Source organism: Hyperolius riggenbachi, chromosome 8 (assembly GCF_040937935.1).
Source record: "Hyperolius riggenbachi isolate aHypRig1 chromosome 8, aHypRig1.pri, whole genome shotgun sequence".
NCBI lineage: Eukaryota > Metazoa > Chordata > Amphibia > Anura > Hyperoliidae > Hyperolius > Hyperolius riggenbachi.
Window position 1 is genome coordinate 199,999,880 of NC_090653.1, and position 22,478 is coordinate 200,022,357.

General features: G+C 44.3%; 1 protein-coding gene across 1 annotated transcript in view; it reads right to left on the bottom strand.

Moving 5' to 3' along the window:
• TLR4 (toll like receptor 4) overlaps nucleotides 1–22,478 on the bottom strand; it is a 50,639-nt gene that overhangs the window by 24,158 nt on the left and 4,003 nt on the right. The window contains exon 2 of the mRNA XM_068249712.1: nucleotides 13,053–13,219. Coding sequence (XP_068105813.1) covers nucleotides 13,053–13,219 — 167 coding nt within the window. The remainder of the gene's footprint in view (nucleotides 1–13,052; nucleotides 13,220–22,478) is intronic.

The window sequence follows — 22,478 nt, forward strand, 5'->3', positions numbered from 1 at the left end:
ATCAGGAGGGAGCAGGGGGCAGTTTAGGGCATACAAAAAATAGCGTTTACAGATAGTGACGGAGTGATTGATGGGTGATTAGGGGGGTGATTGGGTGCAAACAGTGGTCTGGGGGGGGCAGGTGGGGGGGGGAGTCTGAGGGGTGCTGTGGGCAATCAGGGGGCAGGGGGGGGGAAATCAGTGTGCTTGTGTGCAGACTAGGGTGGCTGCAGCCTGCCCTGGTGGTCCCTCGGACACTGGGACCACCAGGGCAGGAGGCAGCGTGTATAATACACTTTGTATACATTACAAAGTGTATTATACACTTTGTATGCGGCGATCCAGGTGCTAGTAACCCGCCGGCGCTTCCGAACGGCCGGCGAGTTACAGCGCGAGGGGGGCAGAGCCAGTCCCCGGTGGAGGATCGCGTCACGAATGACGGGATCACTCCGCCCATGCCCGTTCAAGGACCGCCTTGAAGAAGTGCCAAAGCTGCTTGAGAAGTGCCAAAGAGGTATTTGACCTAGAAGGTCGAATAAATTTAATGAGGGGTAGAGTTAAAATGATGAGGCAGACTAAGGATTGGGAGGGCTCTATAGTATGCAGGGAAGCAGGAAAAAAGGGCGCATATGGCTAATGGACAAAAAGGCCACCGCCATAGACTGCAATGCAAAATATTGGCTATTGGGCGCCCGACAGGAAATTTGGGTGCCCGAGAAACAGCGGTTGCATGATCGTGCTAACAAAAGTTTTTGTTTACAAAATAAGGTTTATTACAAATATCGTTTACAAATTCGTTTTGACTTTGTGTTTTACTTTTTTTTTTTAAGTTTTTAAGTTTCGCTTTTAGGAGGTTTTACTTATTTTTTCATTTTTAAATTTCGCTTTCAGGACTGTAACAAGTACATTTTTGTTTACACTTATCTTATCATTTTTAAAATCCATTTTCATACATATGTTTAACGTTTTCAACCTTATTCTATTAGAAATACATCGCTTTTGGTATTAACTTTGTTTTTTAGACTTATAATGCGTCAATTATAGTTTTTAGATATATTATCTTACGAATATATCTCTTTTAATATTACTGTTATTTTAAGATTTTCAATGCGTACCTGATTGTAAGGCTATTTATTCTATTTTTTTTTCCTTTTTCTATATATAATATTATTAATGTGTACGTGATTTTAAGGCTATTTATTCTATTAAACACAATATCCTCAGTTGTTGCGCTTCTCCTAATTGAATTTAGGCTGCAAGAAAAAATTGTGGGTTTGCTCCACCCCCACCAATAAACAACAATTCAATAATTATATTTTCTGCACCTATCAAATCATATATGAATATGAATATTTGATTGTTTTAATAAAAAGTTTAAAACATCAATCACTTTTTCAATAATCCTTAAATGCAGCACACATCTCGCACCTCTGCATCAGTCACCCATACACCTCAACTAGACTGCCAATCTGCGCAAGAGCTAGGGTTAGTTACAGTACAGTATTTGTAATTTATTAAATTATGTATATTTACACAAAGGGGGTGGGGGTCTAGGGGTTAGGAATAGGGATAGGGAGAGATCTGTGTGAGCCTACAGTTAGGTATAGGTATAATTGCAGTAAAATACCTGTAAAATCTACCATTGTATTACTATGCTTAATACAAGTGTAAATATCATTTTCTTGTTATAGACCTTATTTGACGTTTCATTTCCTATTTCGTTTTTGTTATAGACACTATTTTGCCATTTCATTTTCGTTTATTCAACCTATTTAGCACTAGATTTTCGTTTATAAGCTATAAACAAAAAATATTGTTTATCATTACAACTTATAATTTCGACTATATCCCACGCCCTTTTTTCCATGCGCCCTTTTTTTATGCACGCGGTATGCAATGCCTTTCCTCTTCATAGTTAAGTATCTAACCGGAATGGAGTTAACTCACTTTAACTCATAAACTTTTCTTATAAAAAATTCTACTATAAGTACATAAAAATGTTTTTAACATAATTAAGTGTAAAAGGAATGCATTTATAGCTTTAAAGCATGAGAGGGCTAAATCTGCATTAAAGTTGAAATAGTAAATGTATGCCTTGCTTCTGTCTTTACAAGGCACAATTGCTTATGTAATAAAAGAGTAGAGATGGCTCGAACCTCCGATTTTCGGTTCGCTAACCTCGAACGCGAACCTCCGCAAAAAGTTCGGTTTGCGCGAACTTTCACGAAACGCAATAGACTTTAATTGGGAGGCGAACTTCGAAAACTAGAAATATTTATGCTGGCCACAAAAGTGATGGAAAAGATGTTTCAATGGGTCTAACGTCTGAGTTTTTGCATGGCGGAGTGGGATACATGCCAAAAGTCCCGGAAAAAATCTGGATTTGACGCACAGCAGCATTTTAAGGGCAGAAATCACATTGCATACTAAATTGGAGGCCTAAAGTGCTTTAAAACATCTTGCATGTGTATGCAACAATCAGGTAGTGTAATTAGTGTACTGCTTCACACTGACGGACCAAACTCACTGTGTAATGCACCACAAACAGCTGTTTGTGTAGTGACGGCCGTGCTGGACTACTGCGCACCATGGCGAGATTGCTCTTCCTCACTCAGTGATGTCAGGTAATGTCTGAATGCCTTATCAACTTTCGATGGTTCTTTCTCTACCATTGTTAAAGCTTACATCTATTTTTTTAAATACTTGTTCTGTTTGCTGTTCAGTACCTTTAACGAGAATCTGTTATGGAGGGCAAGTCTGCCATTCATTCAACTGTGTGACTGATAAACTTTCAATATTACTTTCTCAGTACCATGGTGACCACGGGTAATGGCCGGGGAATCAGGGTTCGATTCCGGTCCGGAGTAGGAGCCTGAGAAATGGCTACCACCACACATCCAAGGAAGGCAGAAGGCATGGCATGCAGGTCCTGACTCAGGGAGGTATTGACGAAAAATAACAATACAGGAGGACTTTCAAGGCTCTGCTGTATATGAGACGAATCAACTTTAAATCCTTTAACGAGAATCTGTTAAGGAGGGCAAGTCTGTCATTCATTCAACTGTGTGCCTGATAAGCAAGTTTCCATATTACTTTCCCAGTACCATGGTGACCACGGGTAATGGCTGGGAAATCAGGGGTGATTCTGGTCCAGAGTGGGAGCCTGAGAAACAGCTACCACCACACATCCAAGGAAGGCAGTAGGCACGCTGTTGGGAAACGAGCAGGAATGGCTACCACCACACATCCAAGGGAGGCGGCAGTAACAATTCAGGAGGACTATCGAGGCCCTGCTGTATATGATGTGAATCAACTTTAAATCCTTTAACGAGAATCTGTTATGGAGGGCAAGTCTGCCATCCATTCAAGTGAAAGGTATGCCCTGACTGCCAGGTATAATACAATGTGCAGTCAGAGATGCAGTGAAAGGTATGCAGTGACTGCAAACAGCTTTTTGTGTAGTGACGGCCGTGTTGGACTGGTGCGCACCATGGCGAGAGTGCAGGTGATGGCGGCTTTCCAGCCCATATGGTCGCCGGGCTGAGGTAGCTCGATGACAGAACAGTGACTGTCCAGCTGATCGAATTTGGTCTGTCCACAATGAAGCAACAACCTTATTATCTTTGGTGTGCCACCCCCCCGAGACACTCATATAGCCGGTGGTCATTGCTTCATTTTGATACGCAAGCCCCTTCACCGTGGCAAGGTAAGGATCATAAAGGGGAATGGGCACATGTACATGCCTTTTGTTTTGTTGTTGCAGCCGCAGTGCAGCCAGAAAAATTAGGCAGGCATGTACACGCACCAGAAAAATTATTATAGCGGCTGCTGCTATCCGCCTGGAGTCCTGGACCCTGTTGGTGGTGGCGGAGAAGGTAGTCATGTGGCCTGCGGGCAGAGGTGCTGTGTGGGGAGCTACTTAGTCTTGGGGCAGGCAGCCAGTCACACGGCATGCAGGCAGAGATGCTGTGCGTGGGGACTGACTTAGTCTTCAGGCAGGCAGTAGCCCTCCGGGATCCATGCCTCATTCATTTTGATAAAGTGAGGTACTGAACACTTTTTTGACTTGGGCGACTTCTCTTCTCAGTGACAATGACTCCAGCTGTGCTGAAGGTTCTTTCTGACAGGATGCTTGAGGCGCTGGACTAAAGAATGTCCGCATGTCCAACATCACCATGAGATCGCTGGAACGTCCTGTCCTTGCCTGCATGGATATGGGAGGAGGATTACTGGCAGTGGTACCTTTATTGCGTTGTGCTGTGACATCATCCTTAAACGCATTGTAAAGCATAGTTGCCAGCTTGTTCTCCATTTGCTGCATCCTTTCTGCCTTCTGGTGAGTTGGTAACATGTCCACCACTTTGTGCCTATACCGAGGGTCTAGTAGCGTGGCCACCCGGTACAGCTCATTCCCCTTGAGTTTTTTTATACGGGGGTCCCTCAACAGGCTGGACAGCATGAAATACGCCATCTGCACAAAGTTGGATCAAGCTGTACTATCCATCTCCTCTTGCTCTTCCTCAGTGACGTCAGGTAAGTCCTCCTCCTCCCCCCAGCCACGAACGGGAACGTCGAGCAGCACAAGCCCCCTGCAATGCCTGCTGCGGTTGTTGTTCTTCTGCCGCCGCCTCCTCCTCCTCCAAAGAATCACCTTGTTACGATACCAATGCACTGGTAACATAAAACATCACATGCAGTGCATAGGAATTGCAGGTTAGTCACTAATGTGGAAATACACCAAGACTCAGGCCAGGAATAGGGAAAAATAACAAGGTTTATTGCAACATAAATTAAGCACATAGCATTAAACGTACATTAGCTTCATGCACGGAAACCAGGCAAAAATAAGAAGATATGCAACTGCAAAAAGGAAACCATACACAGGACTAGTAATAGTCAGGGATATATATGCACTAAGTGCTCCTTGCATATAGTGATTATGCAAGGCAGCCTTAAGCATATATCACTAGTGTGCACACTAAACCCTGGAACCTGGTTAATATATATACACACAACTATATACAATATATACATAAACAAGGCGGCTAAAGCAGATATCGACAGGCAATGGATAGTCATACAAGCAGAGTCAAACCAGGAAATCATACAGAGATATAATCGCTTAGGCAAAAGATTAGTCGAGGAAATAGCAAAAGGTCATACACGGCAGGTAACAAGACTGAATCAGGGAAAGCTAGAACTCGGGGATCAGGTCCAGGAAACAGGTTTGAAGAACTAGCACTGAACTGGTCTGCTGAAGCTGGTTAAATGGTGTGCTGGGAGGTCAGGTGACAATGTCCATGTGATCCCAGACCTGCCTTCATTAGCAGTCTGTAACAGAAATGTTTCTGGAAATAGAGACCTCTGCTTGTGGGCAGAGAGCAGTTCAGGCTGCACAATCCCTGAAGAGATTGGTGACATCTGCTGGTGAGAAATAGGAAGTCCATCCATAGAGTTCATGATGTTACCAGCAGATGCAGATCGTGACACTCCTTCCTCATCATCCGAGTCTGACTCCTCTTCCCCACACATTGCTTCCTCCTCCTCACCTCTCTGTGCTGCCGCAGGTGTTGAGGAAACATCTGATTCTGATAAAAATTGCTCCCACAACTGTTCCTGCCATAACTGTTCCTTTTCACGCTTCTCCACAGCTTGATCTACCACTCTATGCATGGCACGCTCCAGGAAGTAAGCATACGGGATCAAGTCACTGATGGTGCCTTCACTGCGACTCACCAGGTTGGTCACCTCCTCAAACGGCCGCATGAGCCTGCATGCATTTCGCATCAGTATCCAGTTGGGGGCCAGAACATCCCCATCTCCTCAGATTGTGTCCTTCTACTGAAATTGTAGAGGTACTGGGTGACGGCTTTCTCCTGTTCTAGAGGTGAGAGAACATGACCAGGGTCGAATTCCAGTCAGGCTATCACATATCAAGCATCTCACCGGCAACTTGTTTCTCCGCTGAATGTCCGCAAAGCGTGCCATGGCCGTGTAAGACCGCCTAAAATGCCCACACAACTTCCTGGCCTGCTTCAGGATGTCCTCTAAATCTGGGTACTTTGACACAAATCTTTAAATGACTAGATTCAGCACATGTGCCATGCAGGGTACATGTGTCAGCTTTCCCAAATTCAAAGCGGAAAGGAGATTGCTGCTGTTGTCACACACCCCGCTGCCAATCTCCAGCTGGTGCGGGATCAGCCACTTATCCACCTGTTTGTTAAGAGCAGCCAGGAGAGCTGGTCCAGTGTGACTCTCCTCTTTGAGGCAAGACATGTCTAAGGTGGCGTGACACCGTCGTACCTGGCATGCAGCATAGGCCCTGGGGAGATTGGGGTGTGTGACCTGGAGAGGAGATGGCAGCACCAGTAGAGTTGAACTGCCACTCAGCCAAGGAGGAGGAGGAGGACGACGACAGGGAAGAGGAGGAGAGGAGGTGGCAGCAGGCCTGCCTGAAAGCCGTGGATGTGTCACAAGTTGGCCTGCTGCACAGCCACATACTCCCTGCTTGCCATCAGTCACCAGGTTGACCCAATGGGCTGTGAAAGTAATGTAGCGGCCCTGACCGTGCTAGACCAAGCATCCGTGGTCAGATGGACCCTTGACCCAATGCTGTGTGCCAGAGATGGCACCCCTTGCCTGTCAACTTTACGGTACAGTTTGGGTATCGCCTTTTTAGAGAAATAATTGCGGCCTGGTATCTTCCACTGCGGTGTCCCAATGGCCACAAATGTACGGAAGGCCTCAGAGTCCACCAGCTTGTATGGTAACAGCTGGTGAGCTAACAGTTCCCCCACGTCAGCTGTCAGACGCTGGGCAAGGGGGTGACTGGCAGAAATTGGCTTCTTCCTGTCATGCTCACCAGCAGGCATTCCGTCTGGCGAGACTTTGCTTCATGCGGGTAAGACACCCAGGATATGATGCAAAGTGATGTTTTATTTACAGTGAAGGTATGTACATCAACAGTATTCAAAGTAGATTCCAGACCGTGCAGGAACAAGCATGCAACATTATGTTCATGAAGCAACTTGACAGGAGTATTTACCCAGGCAATATTAGTAAGTTCAAGTCCACCAGCAGGTATGTAGATATTCATCCAGCATACAGGACAAGAGCAAACACATGGGCTATAACTCCAAGAGGTCAGGCAGAACTGGAGCAACCAGACAGATTATAATTCTAGGACTCAGGCAAGACAGGAGCAGGAACTGAGGCTGAACAAGCAGGGAGGACAAACAATGCAACAGCAAAGGCTGCTGGGAAGTCTGGATTTTAAGTACTCAGCTAACAAGGCCCTCACCTTGCAGGTGTTCAGACACTCCCTTGCACACACACATGCAATTCCATTGCAGCAATGTGCAGACAAAAACCGGTGGACAGTCAGCCCATCACTGCAATGACAGGCAGAACTGAGAATCCTCACAGACTTGCATACAATTCCATTGCAGTAATGTGCAGACTGAAGCAAATGCAGAGTCAGCCCATCACTGCAATGACAGGCAGAACTGGGGATCCTAACACTTCCGTTCAAAGATTTCCTTCACGGATACCTGGCTGCTGTGGGCAGAGAAACAGGAACCACTCAAGTGCAGAGGCTGAGTGGAGGAGGGTGGCTGTGAAGGTGCAAGGGAAAAAGCGGCTGAAGATGCTGCACCTGAAGGAGGAAGAGGAGAAGGAGGGTGGCTTTTCTTTCATGTGCTGATTTTGCTCAGGTGCTCTTCCCATTGCAGTTTGTGCCTTTTCTCCATGTGCCTTCGTAAGGCACTTGTCCCTACGTGAGTGTTGGCTTTTCCACAGCTCAATTTTTGGAGGCAGAGACAACAGATGGCATTGCTCCAATCTGAGGCAGACACATTAAAAAATGTCCAAATCGCTGAGCCCCCCTGGGGTGATGGCACTATGGTGGCATCAGCAGCTGACGTTGAAGGGCATGTTGGCTGGCTGTCCATAGGTGGCGATACATAGCGCCGGACACTGCCACCAGCTGTTTCTGACGACGAGCTCCCCTGCTTCTTTCAGCAACTTGTCTTCTCCTACTCCTCTCTGACTCCCTCTCTGAACTGTCCCCCTGTTCATCTCCTCTATTGGGAACATACGTGGGATCCGTATCATCGTCATCATCATAATCATCCTGCTCAGCTTCGCTTGCCTCAGACACCTCCAAAACTGCACCAACAGCAGGTACTTCATCATCTTCACACGTTAAGTCCATAGTGTCAGCACCTAACTCAGACATATGGGGCTTGATTCACAAAAGAGTCCTAACTGTTAGCATGGGCGTTTTCGTGTGAATTTTTGCATTGCACGCGATCTCGAATTTTCGTGCGAAATGATACAGTTTTTTACGTGCAAACTGTTTTTGCGCGAAATAGTTATCGTTTTTGTGTAAAAATTTGCGTTTGCACGCAAAAACGTTATCGTTTCGCGTGAAAATTTGCTATCGCGCACAATGCGAAAATTTGCCTGAAAACGGCCATGCTAACAGTTAGCACTCTTTTGTGAATCAAGCCCATGAAGTGGTGTAACTTGCTTAGCGCCTTCATCTGGTTGTAACAATAATAGCTGTGAATCAGTTCATTTCCCACCAATTAACTCCTGTGAAGTGTCAAATGCAACGGATGTGGTGCTTGTAGTAGCGCTGTTGGCTGCGGAAGATGAGGTGTTCTGTGTTAAATAGTCAACCACGTCCTGACAATCTTGGAAGTTGGTAGGACGTGCCTTCTTCTGAGCACTGTACTTTGGTCAAGGGCCGCACGAAATCACATCAACACGACCTTGCACAGATCTGCCGGGTGGCCTTCTCTGGGTCTGCCTCTACCACTGCCTGTTTTGTCCGTTGTGTCCATATCGGGGGGGATGAAGTGAAAGGTATACACTGACTTGACTAATACAATGTGCAGTCACACAGGTGCAGTTTACAGGTATGCACGGAGTGGTATATCACACTGCGTGCACTCACGAAGGTAGGTGGGTGCACTGAACACAACAGGTAGGTATGTGCACCTGTCACACACAGACAGGTAGCAGGCAGGCACAGTGACACTGCATGCGCTCAACTCGCGTAGGTAGGTGGGTGGGTGCACTGTGAACAACAGGTAGGTAGGTATATGCAGTACCTGGTATTACAATGTGCACCTGTCACACACACACAGACAGGTATCGGACAGGCACAGTGACACTGCATGCGCTCACGTAGGTAGGTGGGTGCACTGTGAACAACAGGTAGGTAGGTATATGCAGTAATGGGTATTACAATGTGCACCTGTCACACACACACAGGCAGGTAGCGGACAGGCACAGTAATACTGCGTGCACTCACATAGGTAGGTGGGTGCACTGTGAACAACAGGTAGGTAGGTAGGTATATGCAGTAATGGGTATTACAATGTGCACCTGTCACACACACAGGTAGTCACTGAATGTGCTGGGCCTGGCAGTGGCACACACACAGTATGGATTATCAAGGCTGTCTATGCAACACAAGTGTCAGTGGGACACACAGAAAAAAAAATAGTTCACAAGAACAAGATTAGCTCTCAAAAGAGCTGTTGTGGGGTGCTATTTTAGCAATAAGAACCAGCAAGGAGCAAGCTTGTCACATTACTGCTACATACATGATTCAATTCAATTGGAATCCCACGTGAAAGACCAATACAAAGTGGTGTACACGTGAGAAGTGTAACGAAAATCATATATTATTCCAAACATTTTTTTACAAATCAATAACTGCAAAGTGGGATGTGCGTAATTATTCAGCCCACTCAGTCAACACTTTGTAGAACCACCTTTTGCTGCAATTACAGCTGCCAGTCTTTTAGGGTATGTCTCTACCAGCTTTGCACATCTAGAGACTGAAGTCCTTGCCCATTCTTCTTTGCAAAACAGCTCCAGCTCAGTCAGATTAGATGGACAGCGTTTGTGAACAGCAGTTTTCAGATCTTGCCACAGATTCTCGATTGGATTTAGATGTGGACTTTGACTGAGCCATTCTAACACATGGATATGTTTTGTTTTAAACCATTCCATTGTTGCCCTGGCTTTATGTTTAGAGTTGTTGTCCTGCTGGAAGGTGAACCTCCACCCCAGTCTCAAGTCTTTTGCAGACTCCAAGAGGTTTTCTTCCAAGATTGCCCTGTATTTGGCTCCATCCATCTTCCTATCAACTTTGACCAGCTTCCCTGTCCCTGCTGAAGAGAAGCAATGCCAGAGCATGATGCTGCCACCACCATATTTGACATTTGGGATGGTGTGTTCTGAGTGATGTGCAGTGTTAGTTTTCTGCCACACATAGCGTTTTGCATTTTGGCCAGAAAGTTCCATTTTGGTCTCATCCGACCAGAGCACCTTCTTCCACATGTTTGCTGTGTCCCCCACATGGCTTGTGGCAAACTGCAAACGGGACTTCTTATGTTTTTCTGTTAACAATGGCTTTCTTCTTGTCACTCTTCCATAAGAGCCAACTTTGTGCAGTGCACAACCAATAGTTGTCCTATGGACAGATTCCCCCACCTGAGCTGTAGATCTCTGCAGCTCGTCCAGAGTCACCATGGGACTCTTGACTGCATTTCTGATTAGCGCTCTCTTTGTTCGGCCTGTGAGTTTAGGTGGACGGCCTTGTCTTGGTAGGTGTACAGTTGTGCCACACTCCTTCCATTTCTGAATAATCGCTTGAACAGTGCTCCGTGGGATGTTCAAGGCTTTAGAAATCTTTTTCTAGCCACCTGTCTGGTGTGTTCTTTGGACTTCATGGTGTTGTTGCTCCCAAGATTCTCTTAGACAACCTCTGAGGCCATCACAGAGCAGCTGTATTTGTACTGACATTAGATTACACATAGGTGCACTCTACTTAGTCATAAGCACTCATCAGGCAATGTCTATGGGCAACTGACTGCACTCAGACCAAAGGGGACCAAATAATTACGCACACTCCACTTTGCAGTTATTGATTTGTAAAAAATGTTTGGAATCATGTATGATTTTTGTTCCACTTCTCACGTGTATACCACTTGGTGTTGGTCTTTCACATGAAATTCCAATAAAATTGATTCATGTTTGTGGCAGTAATGTGACAAAATGTGGAAAACTTCAAGGGGGCCGAATACTTTTGCTAGCCACTGTATACTTCATTATTTACTTAAGCTCATATTGAAAACAAGATAACAACTCCCCCCTTTTTTTCATGTGCAATGTGAATATTCTTTTTGGAAAGGGCGATAGTAAAGCTGGCCTTTTATATCAACCGGACAAATCATAGCTTGAACTTTTTTTTGTGTGTATGCTTTTTACAAATATATATATATATATATATATATATATATATATATATATATATATATATATATATATATATATATATATATATATATATATATATATATATATATATATATATAATTTTTTTTTCCAGGGCACCGCAAAACTCCCATGTGTGTATGCGCAGTGTATTTTGTGTGTGGAGAGGGAATGTAAGGAATATTTCTTCTGATGAAATAATTTAAAGTAAAGTTATGATATTTTAATATTGATCCCCTGCGCTCCTTCTTTTTGTAATATAATTATGTAAGTTGTTAGTCAGTGGGGTCAAGGGGTATACCACTGCATATAAGATAGCAGCAGGTGGGAGGATCAATTTGTAGAGTTCACAATATAATACTTAAGAGAAGCAGCGTCATCTACTTTTTTATTGGATCTGTAGGAGTAAGGTGTGGTTGACAGTATCATATGCCGATGACAGTTCAAGAAGGATGAGTATGGAATAATGGTCTTTGGAGTTAGCCGTAAGAATATCATTGGTCACTTCAGTAAGAGCTGTTTCTGTCGAGTGGTTAGAGTGAAAGCCAGTCTGGAACTGATCAAGCAGGGAGGTAGCAGATAAATAATGGCTTAGTTCAGCATGTATATGGCACTCAAGTAATTTGGATGCAAATGGTAGAAGTGACACTGGGCAGTAGTTGGGAAGTTCTGTGGGATCTAGAGATGGTTGTAAGTAGTGGTTTCAGAACAGGATTTTTGAGTGAGGATAGAAAGATGCCATTGGAGAGAATTAGTACAGGCATGAAGGAGGAGGATAGCTGTGGAATGAGATGGGAGAGAATAGGATTTAAAGAACTGGTAGTTACATGGGATTTGGAGATTAGAGAGGTGAGAGTATGTACAGAGAGCGGAGAGAAGGCAGATAGAGAGCAACAACATGTCACCTAAATATGAGATTTTTCTAGTGTTTACAACAATAGGCATCTTCAGCCTGGTGGAAAAAGGTCGTGCTGTACAATATCCTTAAGTGGGAGTATGGTGAAGCATACATGGCCACAGTAATTAACAAATAAGGGGGAGGGTCAGGCAAGATAGATATTAACCACTTTAATTACAAGAAGGGATAGGGACAGGGAATCCAGGAGGGCTAATGGCTGCACTTGGGGACCTGGAGGAGTTATTAGCTGCCCTTGGGGACCAGGAGGATTTAATGGCTGCAATACTTCAGGTAGTGCAGCCATTAACCCCTCCTGATCCCCAAGTATAGCTGTTAACTCCTCCTGGTCAGCAAGTGCAGCCATTAACTTTGCTGGGTAGACTTATACCTGTGTAATTAAAAAAATGCCAGCATTAGAGGGTCAATTTAGGAGTTGACTTATACACGAGGTCAATTTTATATTCAATGATATATGGTATTCTGGATTGACTGTTGTAAATAATCTGCATATGGAGGAATTAATTTTTGCTATCTACTGTATTTAGGAAGGGGTTCCTTACAGTAAGAGTGGTTAAAATGTGGAATATTTTACCACAGGAAGTAATTATGACAAATTCTACTGTATATCTGCATTGAAAGGAAGCTTATAGGCTTTCTTTGCATTGCAGAATATCCACAGCTATAATTACTAATTGTACATGATTTTTATTTATTTATTTTCTTCTGGTTAAACTTGATAAACAAATGTCTTTTTAACCAAACTGTAATCGCTTATAAAAATGATAACTGAAAAGATATTAGCTAACAAATGTAATAATTAAATATGAAATGTAACATACTACAGTGAGCTAAATACTCTAAGGATAGAACATCTGTTTACCTTGTGAGGTCAAGAAGCTGGAGTTGAGGTACTCCTGAGAAGTTTTTGTAGTAAAGATGTTTAAGAGGATTAAAACTAAGATCTAACTTCCTAACCTCTTCAGGCAAATCCAAAGGAACTGTGGAGAAATTGCAGTTACAACAGTTCAAGGATTCCAAATGAATTTCCTGCAGTGAAAAGGAAAATAATGTTATTAACATATATTTAATTCTGGTCATTGTAAATTAACAATTTGATATAAACAGGGCCCGTGGCTCCATCTTACATTCTCTAATTGTAATGAATTGTGGTGACTGCTGAGTGAATAAATCAAAGGGCTGTTCCTATCTATTCTGCTGCCTGAGGTTAAATATTAACAAGCACCACCTCTTCCACCACCTTCCAATCTACTCCGTGAACTATAAATCCAACACACTATATAATTCATCGCTCAGGTGCTGATGTGTATAGTACAATACATAGTAACTATTCCACATTAATCATAAACAGTTTTCATATTGATACAGTGCTAAGACTGTGAGGGCTCCTGGCATGTTATTTTTCAGTTTGTGTTGTTAGACATTGAATGAACGGTTTGGTGAAGTGCCTCCCTTGGGAAGGGGAAGGAAGTTGCTTGCCATATTTGATCTCACAATCCACTTGAAAACAGAACAAACATCATTCATTTCTGACCACTGTATGCTTAGCTGTAGAAATTAGTTTAGGCACAATCAAAAACATAGGAAATAATAATAAATTGGAGGGCAATCCACACCTGTCTCACTAATACCTGAGCCCCACAAGAGGAGAGCTTCCAAATACAACAAAAATCCCCCCCATAAATACAATAAAGTGCACGTGGACTTTATATATCCTAGTGACCTTAGCCCATTTAAAAACGGGCTAGGTCCGTCACCACTCCACTGCGCACATGCGTGCGAGTCACCACTCCACTGCGCACATGCCCTGCACGCACCCGCCCTGCGTGCATGCCCGCCCTGTGCGCACAAGCCCGCCCCTTCTGGCCCCGCCCTCCTCAGTGTCTCTCGTCCCTCCCTGCACATTCTCAGTAGCGCAAAACACACGGAACACACACAGGAAGTGAGGGATGGGATGCAGAGACACTTGCACATTATTATATAGGATATTTGTGTGTGTGTGTGCGTGTGTGTGTGTGTGTGTGTGTGTGTGTGTGTGTGTGTGTGTGTGTTAAAAATTCCAAGATTTATTAGTAAAAAGATGTATAACAAGTTCCAACCCGAATACTAAATTGAATTAGGTGATCCAGACCAGCAGCACACTACACATACCATACCAACTCACTCCCATCAACAAGTTCCTATTGCGGTGCCGCCGCAGGAGTTGGTTGCCAGTTGGTGCCACTACTAATAAAATATCTGTAATCTGAATTACCAATATTTTACCATGGACTACCTATCACTCATTCTCCCTTCAACCCTCCTCTTCTAGTGTCTAAAAAGAAAAACCCCACCTAATGCCTAACCTTAATCCCCTACCCCAAGTGCCTGAAATGAAAACCCCCATTTACTGCCTAACCCTAATCCTCCCTGTATCCCCCAAGTGCCTAAAACAAAGCTCCTAACCCTGGCGCCTGAATGACTGCTAGTTGTAGTCTATGTATTAGTCGATTGGCTACTAGCTGCATAAAGCACCCAATTCACAGATTGAGTGACTGATTGCTGATAATTAGCACAGGTGTCTGTTAGATACCTGCTGATCCCTGTGCCCAAATGACCTGATCCGCCATAAACCATACACCGGTACCAGCTGTCAGGTGTGTGGGAATGTTTAGGTGTTGTCAGGTGTATGGGAATAGGAATGCTCTCTTATGATGATGTAGATCATGCAGCCCTGCCACCGATGCATTTAGCTCATCCCACTATGGGCTGCGTCAGGGTGTGATTGGCAGATGGTCAGTCACTCCTCTTTATACCCAGTGTCTGACTATCATTAACTCTTTCTATATTTTACAGCTTTCTTATGTTCCAGACTGATTGCCACTAGAGATGATCAATGATATGCAAACATTTCTGAGTTTATGCAAATGTATGTATACATACATTTGCATAAACTGAGTAATATATGCGTATCATTGATCATCTGCCACTGCTCAGCAACGCAGTACTTTTTCCCCTTTCGGTCACAGCAGTTTCATATGAAGATTTTATCACCCCCTATTGCTCCACAGTTTTCAACAACTTACTTGCTTATATCCAAAAACATTAAAATAGTAATAATTTGCTCAACAGGTTTTTGGGTGCCTAATCTATAAATGCATTGGCATTCTCTTGTAGATTTCTTTAAATTTTGTTCTGGTGATGTCTCCATTATAATATTCTGAAAGTGTACTGCAATGGGACTTTGCAGCTCTTCCAACTTTACATCTTTCACATGCTCGCCCACTCACTCTTTCAATTTTCTTACTGTTTTGCTGAAATGCAATCAAAAACATATTTCAGATATTGCATTAACCTCTTGAGGACCACTCCACACCAATTGGCGTGGACGCGGTGGCAGCCTCAGCACCGCCTAACGCCGATCTGCGTGCAGTCCTGGGGGCGTGTTTTGCAGGAGATCACGCATGCCGATGCACACGCATCTCCACATGAATGACAGAGCGGAGCTCCGTCATCAGTCTAACAGCAGCAATCGCCGCTAGGAGACTGTTAGACACCGAAACCGCCATCTATTTACTATGTACAGCGCTGCGATCTATGGCAGCGATGTACTGGGGACAGCCGTGTGACACGGTTGTCACCCTGGGCGGCAAGGAAGCCTATGACAGCCAATCACACTGAGTGGGCTGGGCAAAAAAAAAAAAAACATTTTTATAAAAATAATCATATAAATATTTATAACAAAAAAATAAACATTGGGGGAGCGATCATTGCCCACCAACAGAGAGCTCTGTTGGTGGGCAGAAAAGGGGGGTGATCACTTGTGGGCTGACATGTACGGCCCTGCAGCGATGACTTTAGTGAAAAATTGCCTGGTCTTTAGGGGGGGTTAACACTGCGGTCCTTAAGTGGTTAAAGATCTCAGGTAGTAACAGTAGGGTATTGTACCGTGTTAGCCATCAGTAAAAGCAAGAAGTTTTAAATCAAGATGATACCATTTATTGGCTAACTAAAAAGAATAAGAAAAAGCAAGCTTTCGGCTTTGCAACCTTTGTCGGGCTTAAATCCTGTTTGCTTGCAGGCTGATGGTACAGCTTTATACATGCAACATCAAAAGGTAATATATAGCTTTTTTTCAAGCATAAATACATGTCATTAAGATGCCTTAAAGTAATGGTCCAAGCAAAAATTTAAATCAAAATTCACTTACCTGGGGCTTCCTCCAGTCCCTGGCATCCATCCTGTGCCCTCGCCGCAGCTCTGGTGGCTCCCAGTGTCCTTCGCGGGTCAGCTTCATCTGCTCTCCATGGTGAGGGTCACATGGTCCTGCCAACGTCATCAGGTCTGTACTGCACAGGCGCAGTAGTTCTACGCCTGCGCAGTACAGACTGGATGATGGCTTGGATTTTTCCTTTAAGTGAAACAGAACATCTAAATGGGGTGGGAGGTTGTTAGCCGAGTTAAGAATCCTTGTTTACATCATGCTCACAGACCTGGGAGTTGGACTGTCACAGAGGCTTCGTAAACAGTAGTGTAGCAATAGGGGTCGCATAGGGGCCCTTGGTTCAGAGGGGCCCCGAGGGGACCTCTCTCAAGCACAATATTAGCTCTCTATTGGCCCTGTGTTGGTAATAATCACTTCTATAAATGATTTAAACATTAACAAACTGTTTACCATCCCCAACTTGCACCTCTGACACTGTTGTTGTCCTTTACAGATTTTGGTGCGCCATATCAATTATAATGTAAAGAGTGTTTGGGGGAGATTAGTCCCCATGCAAAACTTGCACCGGGGCCTATAGCTCTTTAGCTACGCCACTGATCGTAAATTCTGAGTTCACAAGTTTAGCTATATAGGCTGAGAAAAAGTTTTGACATGAAATATCATCAGCCTCATACCAATATAAAAAAAAATGTTGTCCTTATTCAAACCTTTGTCCACCGCTTTGAACCAATTTATAAAAAAAATTCTGCTATTAATCGATCATTTGACGTTTTTAAGCCACCCTTCAGGGCAGCGACATGAAGATCATACATGCTGTATCCGTTGGAACAAAAGTGTGTAGCCACTGGGATTTCAGGTTTGCTATCATTAATAGTGTGTCTGTGTCCATTCATTCGTTTGTCCAGTTTCACCATCGTACATAACATTGGGGCATTTAGCACACATTATTATTATTATTTAGTATTTATATAGCGCCGACATATTACGCAGCGCTGTACAATGTATATATACATTGATCAGATATACCAGATTGGTGGATGTACAGGAAAATGTGCCTTGTACTCTGTACTCCTGTTGTGAAAGAAAAAAGAAAAAAAGTCTGCGCTTAGGAAAAAAACCAGAGTTATAAAGATTTAAGTGGAGCGCACTGATAAATGGCAGTCTGTAACTAGCCTGAAAATCAATTATGCAAAAAGTTCAGAAGCGCTCACGGCTCAAAGACCACACAAAGTTCAGTTTATCAGAGAGTCACCATCCAGAGGTTTAGAACATCCGATTGGACCTCCCAGGGCTGTAACCGATTCCTTGATAGCTTGGCCAACACGTCATATAGATGTAAAGAGAAAAGGGCACATAGCGTAATCCAACACTTACAACTTGCCCATCACCAATCAAAGTGACCTCAAGGTCCACCTCGTGCAGGATCACACTCCCCCCAATGCTCCCGCACTCACCCAGTCAGCCTCCTATTAATCCGGAGGTCTGGATATAAGGCATAAACAGGGGATGTGGCAAGGCTCACTTCCAATCACGTAGCAATCTAAGACTTAGAAAGCACCAGATAGTATAAAACCTTTTAATATCCTTAAAAGCATAAAATATTGCACTCACAAGTGTAGAAGATCATCAAGCGTTTTGTACATATGTAGTTCCGATGTGCCCTTTGTGACGTATGTCCCTGATGAGTCAGTTCCCTGACGAAATGCATAGGGCGGAGCTACGTCACGTGATCGGCACTATGAGGAAGTAGCTGGTGAAGAGGGTCTGAGGCAGCATGTGTGTGAGCGGCTACCCGGGACCGTGAACTACATATGTACAAAACTCCTGTTGTGAACCTGGTAGTAAACCTGTCAGTGGAGTCAATGTATCTGCAGGTCCCACACCTGTTTTGTCGGCAGGGTGATGTTCCATTTTGTTGTGGCCTATTCCAAGAACTCCTGACAATCATCTGTTTTAGATTGTGTGGTTGCCGATATGACAAGAGCGGAGGTTTAGGGAATATATTTCTCAGTCTGTGATCCTTGTGTAAAATGGGATGATGTTCCTTAGCAATCCTCAAGATTTCCAGGTGTGGGTTGTAGGTGACAATCAAAGGGACACGATCTTCTTTCTGGTTTTGCTTATATTTCAAGAGTTTGGTCCTGGGGATGATGTTGGATTTCTTGATTTGTGCCTCAATCATAGGAGGACTGTAACCTTGTTTAATGAAAGTGTTCTTAAGGCGATCCAGGTGCTTGTCTCTGTCCATCCTGTCAGAGCAAATCCGATTGTACCTTATAGCTTGGCTGTAAATTATAGAGTTCTTAATGTGCTTGGGATGAAAACTGTCATATCTTAGGTATGTGAGGCGGTCTGTAGGTTTGCGATACACAGACGCTTGTAGGTTGTTACCCCTAATGTACTGTATATGGTGGTGTCCAGAAAGTTAATCTCTGTGTGAGAGTAGGTAAGTTTCAATTTGATTGTAGGATGGAAGGCATTGAAGTTCCTGTGGAACTGGAGATCATCCTCACTTGCGGACCAGATGATTAAAATATCATCAATGAAGCGGAAGTAGGCCATGGGTTTTATGCCACATGCATTGAGGTATTCCTCTTCGATTTTGGCCATGAAGAGCTTGGCATACTGTGGTGCGAATCGTGAACCCATTGCCACCCCCATCTGCTGTAAATAGAGGTCTTGTCCAAAAGTGAAATAATTATGGGTAAGAATGAATTTGATTAGTCCAGCAATAGGCTTTACAGGTATGCCCTGACCCTGAAGATATTTACGACAGGCCGCAATCCCATCATCATGGGGGATGTTCGTGTACAGAACTCCATGTCCATTGTGGCCAGTATGGTTCCATCAGGTACTGGACCGATGGCTGTCAGTTTGTTCAGGAGGTGGGTGGTATCCTGTATGTAGCTGGGTCTTTTACAGACAAGAGGTTTCAAGATGTTTTCCAGCCACCCTGAGATGTTCTCTGTAAGAGTTCTGCTCCATGAGATTATGGGCCTGTCTGGGTTTCCCTCTTTGTGGATCTTGGGAAGCATGTAAAAGCAGGCTGTTCTAGGCTCTTCAGGGATAAGAGTCCTTACATGTTGTCTGATATTTGCAGGCAATCGGTTAACCATCCTATTGAGTGCTATCCTGTAGCCTTTTGTGGGGTCCCCCTGTAATTTGGCATAGTGAGTGGTGTTGGATAACTGTCTTTGTGTCTCCTGGATGTAGTCACTGGTGTTCATTATGACTATGATACCACCTTTATCCACTGGTTTAATAATAATGTCCTTATTCTCCTTAAGGGATCTGATGGCCTGTTGCTCCTGTGGTGTTACGTTCTGGGCCAGTGTCTTTCTTTTATTCAGGATCCTGTCAGAGATTCTGCATCTGAATTTGTTGATGTATTTATCCAGGGTCAGTTTTTTTCCTTCTTTGGGGGTCCATCTATTTTTCTTCTTTTTAGATCTGGTGCGTTTTGGTTCATTATCCATTGTATCACAGGCCTCCTTATCATGGTAGTGTTCCTTGAGTCGCAGCTTTCTGAAAAATTACTCCATATCTCCACAGAGAGCAGTCCTGTCTATGGGTCTCGCAGGGCAGAATGACAGGCCTTTGGAGAGTACTGACATTTCAGCTTCAATAGCCTGATAACAGGAAAGATTCATTACACTTGTGGGTTTCTCTTTTTTGGCTGCTTGTGTATCCAGGCGTCCACTCTTAATTCTAAGTCTCTGAAGTTTTTTTCTTTTTGTTGTTAATTTGGAATCTCTGTAGTTTCCTATAGAAGGTTTGTAGTTTTTCCCATGCTCCAGTGGGGTCATTATTCAGAGATCTGTTTCAGGTTCTGTACCTCAGAGATCTGTTTCAGGCTCTGTACCTTCAGGCTCTGTACCTTATCCTCTTACGGTTATAGCAGACCTCAGGTAGAGTCCCCAAATACTTCAAAGAAATTGCAGTCACCTGCTGTCACAGTCAGCATCAATCTTTTTTGTGAAAACTAGGCTGAAGGAACACATACACATATACACAATCAATTTCTGTCACAATTAAGCACTGGGGTGACAATTTAGGCTAGTTTTACACATGGTGCGGTGCGACTTTCCTGCGACAGGAGAGCCCGGGGCAGAATGATCACCTTGCATATTACCCTGCAGCAGAGGCAGTGGATATCTGAGAGTCCTTTTGTTAAAAAAAGTTTTTCAGGAGGGATGTTGTCCAGCCAAAGATGCACCAGAACCTGTTCTTTGATGCTCTGTTATATTCACCGGTCCCAGGGTCCGTCCAGCAAAGGCCTCTTCAGTTGCCATCCTGACAGATCTCCGGGAATTGCGTCCACTCCATTCCTATTCCTGTGGCAGCGGCTGCACGCTGTTATGAGTGTGCGCGCTTCCTCAAGCTGGTTGTAGCTGTGGCTGGGGGTGGGGCAAAAGCACTGGTGCAAAGACCAGGGTATTAAAATGATGACCACTCAGCGCTGTTCCATCTTGTCTCTAAGCCATTTGTCAGCCCAGTCACGTCAGTTCTGTCAGCTAGTCCTGTCACGCCATGTCATGTTAGTCTTGTCTCGCCAGTCCTGCCAGACCTGTCAGTTTGATTATCTAATGTTATCTAGTCCTGTCTTCCAGTCCTGCCATCAGCCAGCTCTACTGCTTGTCAGTCCAGTTGCCATAACCCCTAGTCCTGCCTTCAACCAGGTTGATCAGTAGTTCTTCCTTCTACCCACATCTCAGAGTTTGCGCCTCCTATTCTTCCCATCTCTGGTGGGGCAGCCCTGAGGGGTTTGACCTCGTGTGCAATAGGCAGCAAAGTAGTTCATCACCCACTAGGGGCTGATGGCCCATCATACCTTGCGGGATGCACTGGTGAAGACCCGTGCTCACTTAGTCTCCATGCCTCAGAGGTTAGAAGGCTGATTATAGATATACATACAGTACATACATACATACATACATACATACATACATACATACATACATACATACATAAATGGTCAATGTTACCCTCAATCAAAATGGCAAGGACAGCCATGCAGGTCATTCCACTTGACCCCATCAGCCACTCCTGAGTGTTTGACTAACACTTTCCCCCCAGTCGCCCCTCCCTCCCCCTAATCCTCCGCTTACATAGTTATACATAGTTATGCACTGATGCCATGCACTGGCGATACCCTGCCCAATCTATGTCCACCATTATTTGTTCAGCCCGCAGTTTCTCCCTAATAACACTCCTGATTGGCCTATGAGCCTGGCATGGATTTCAACCTATCTGTGCATGGGCTTGTTTGTACTCCAACATGCCAGACACAGAGATAGGAGTTGGGGTGCCACAGTCACCTACTGATTGGGTGAGTTATCTGGACCATTTCTATCTGCACCCTTATCTGTATTTACACATGCATGGATGGTGTAATGTACAATCTATGCTTATATCTAGTTGATGACATAACCTGTGATCTATATCTAATGCAATAGATGTGCAGTCCTATACTATCTGCACAATACTCAAGAGCTATTTCTATTTGCGTTTACCTACACTAGATTACTCCCAATCATTTCAACTACACGTCCAAAGCCTCATCTACACGTGTAAATGAGGCTCCGATCCGGCAGTTCAATTAGCCGCCGCATCGCCTCTTCCACATCCCCGTGCGTACCCGCCGCGTACCCCGCTCGCCCGCGCGTGTGCGTCGGATACGATTTCCCGCTCGTTCCCTGCCGGCGCCGCTTATCTTCCGCTTGATTCCCTGCTATTGTCCCCTCGCATCAGCGGCTCGATTGATAAGGAACATCGGAGCCTCATCTACACGTGTAGATGAGGCTCAACTCAACCACTGGCTCTTTATGTATCCAATTACCTTACATTTTCTCCCTTTAAATTATACCAGCTGTGAGAGTTATATGTTTGAGGACCCCTGCTGCTTTTTTGTTGTCCTCTTCTCTGTGTCGGAGTGCTTTTACTCTGTTCTCTGTTATGTGGGACTTGTACAAGCTGCACGATGTTCAGATATCTATGACTGTTTTGCTTCTTGGTATGTGGGCTCTTACTCAGAAGCACTTTCATCTATATTTCACCTGGGGCTTATTATACCTACAGTGCTGC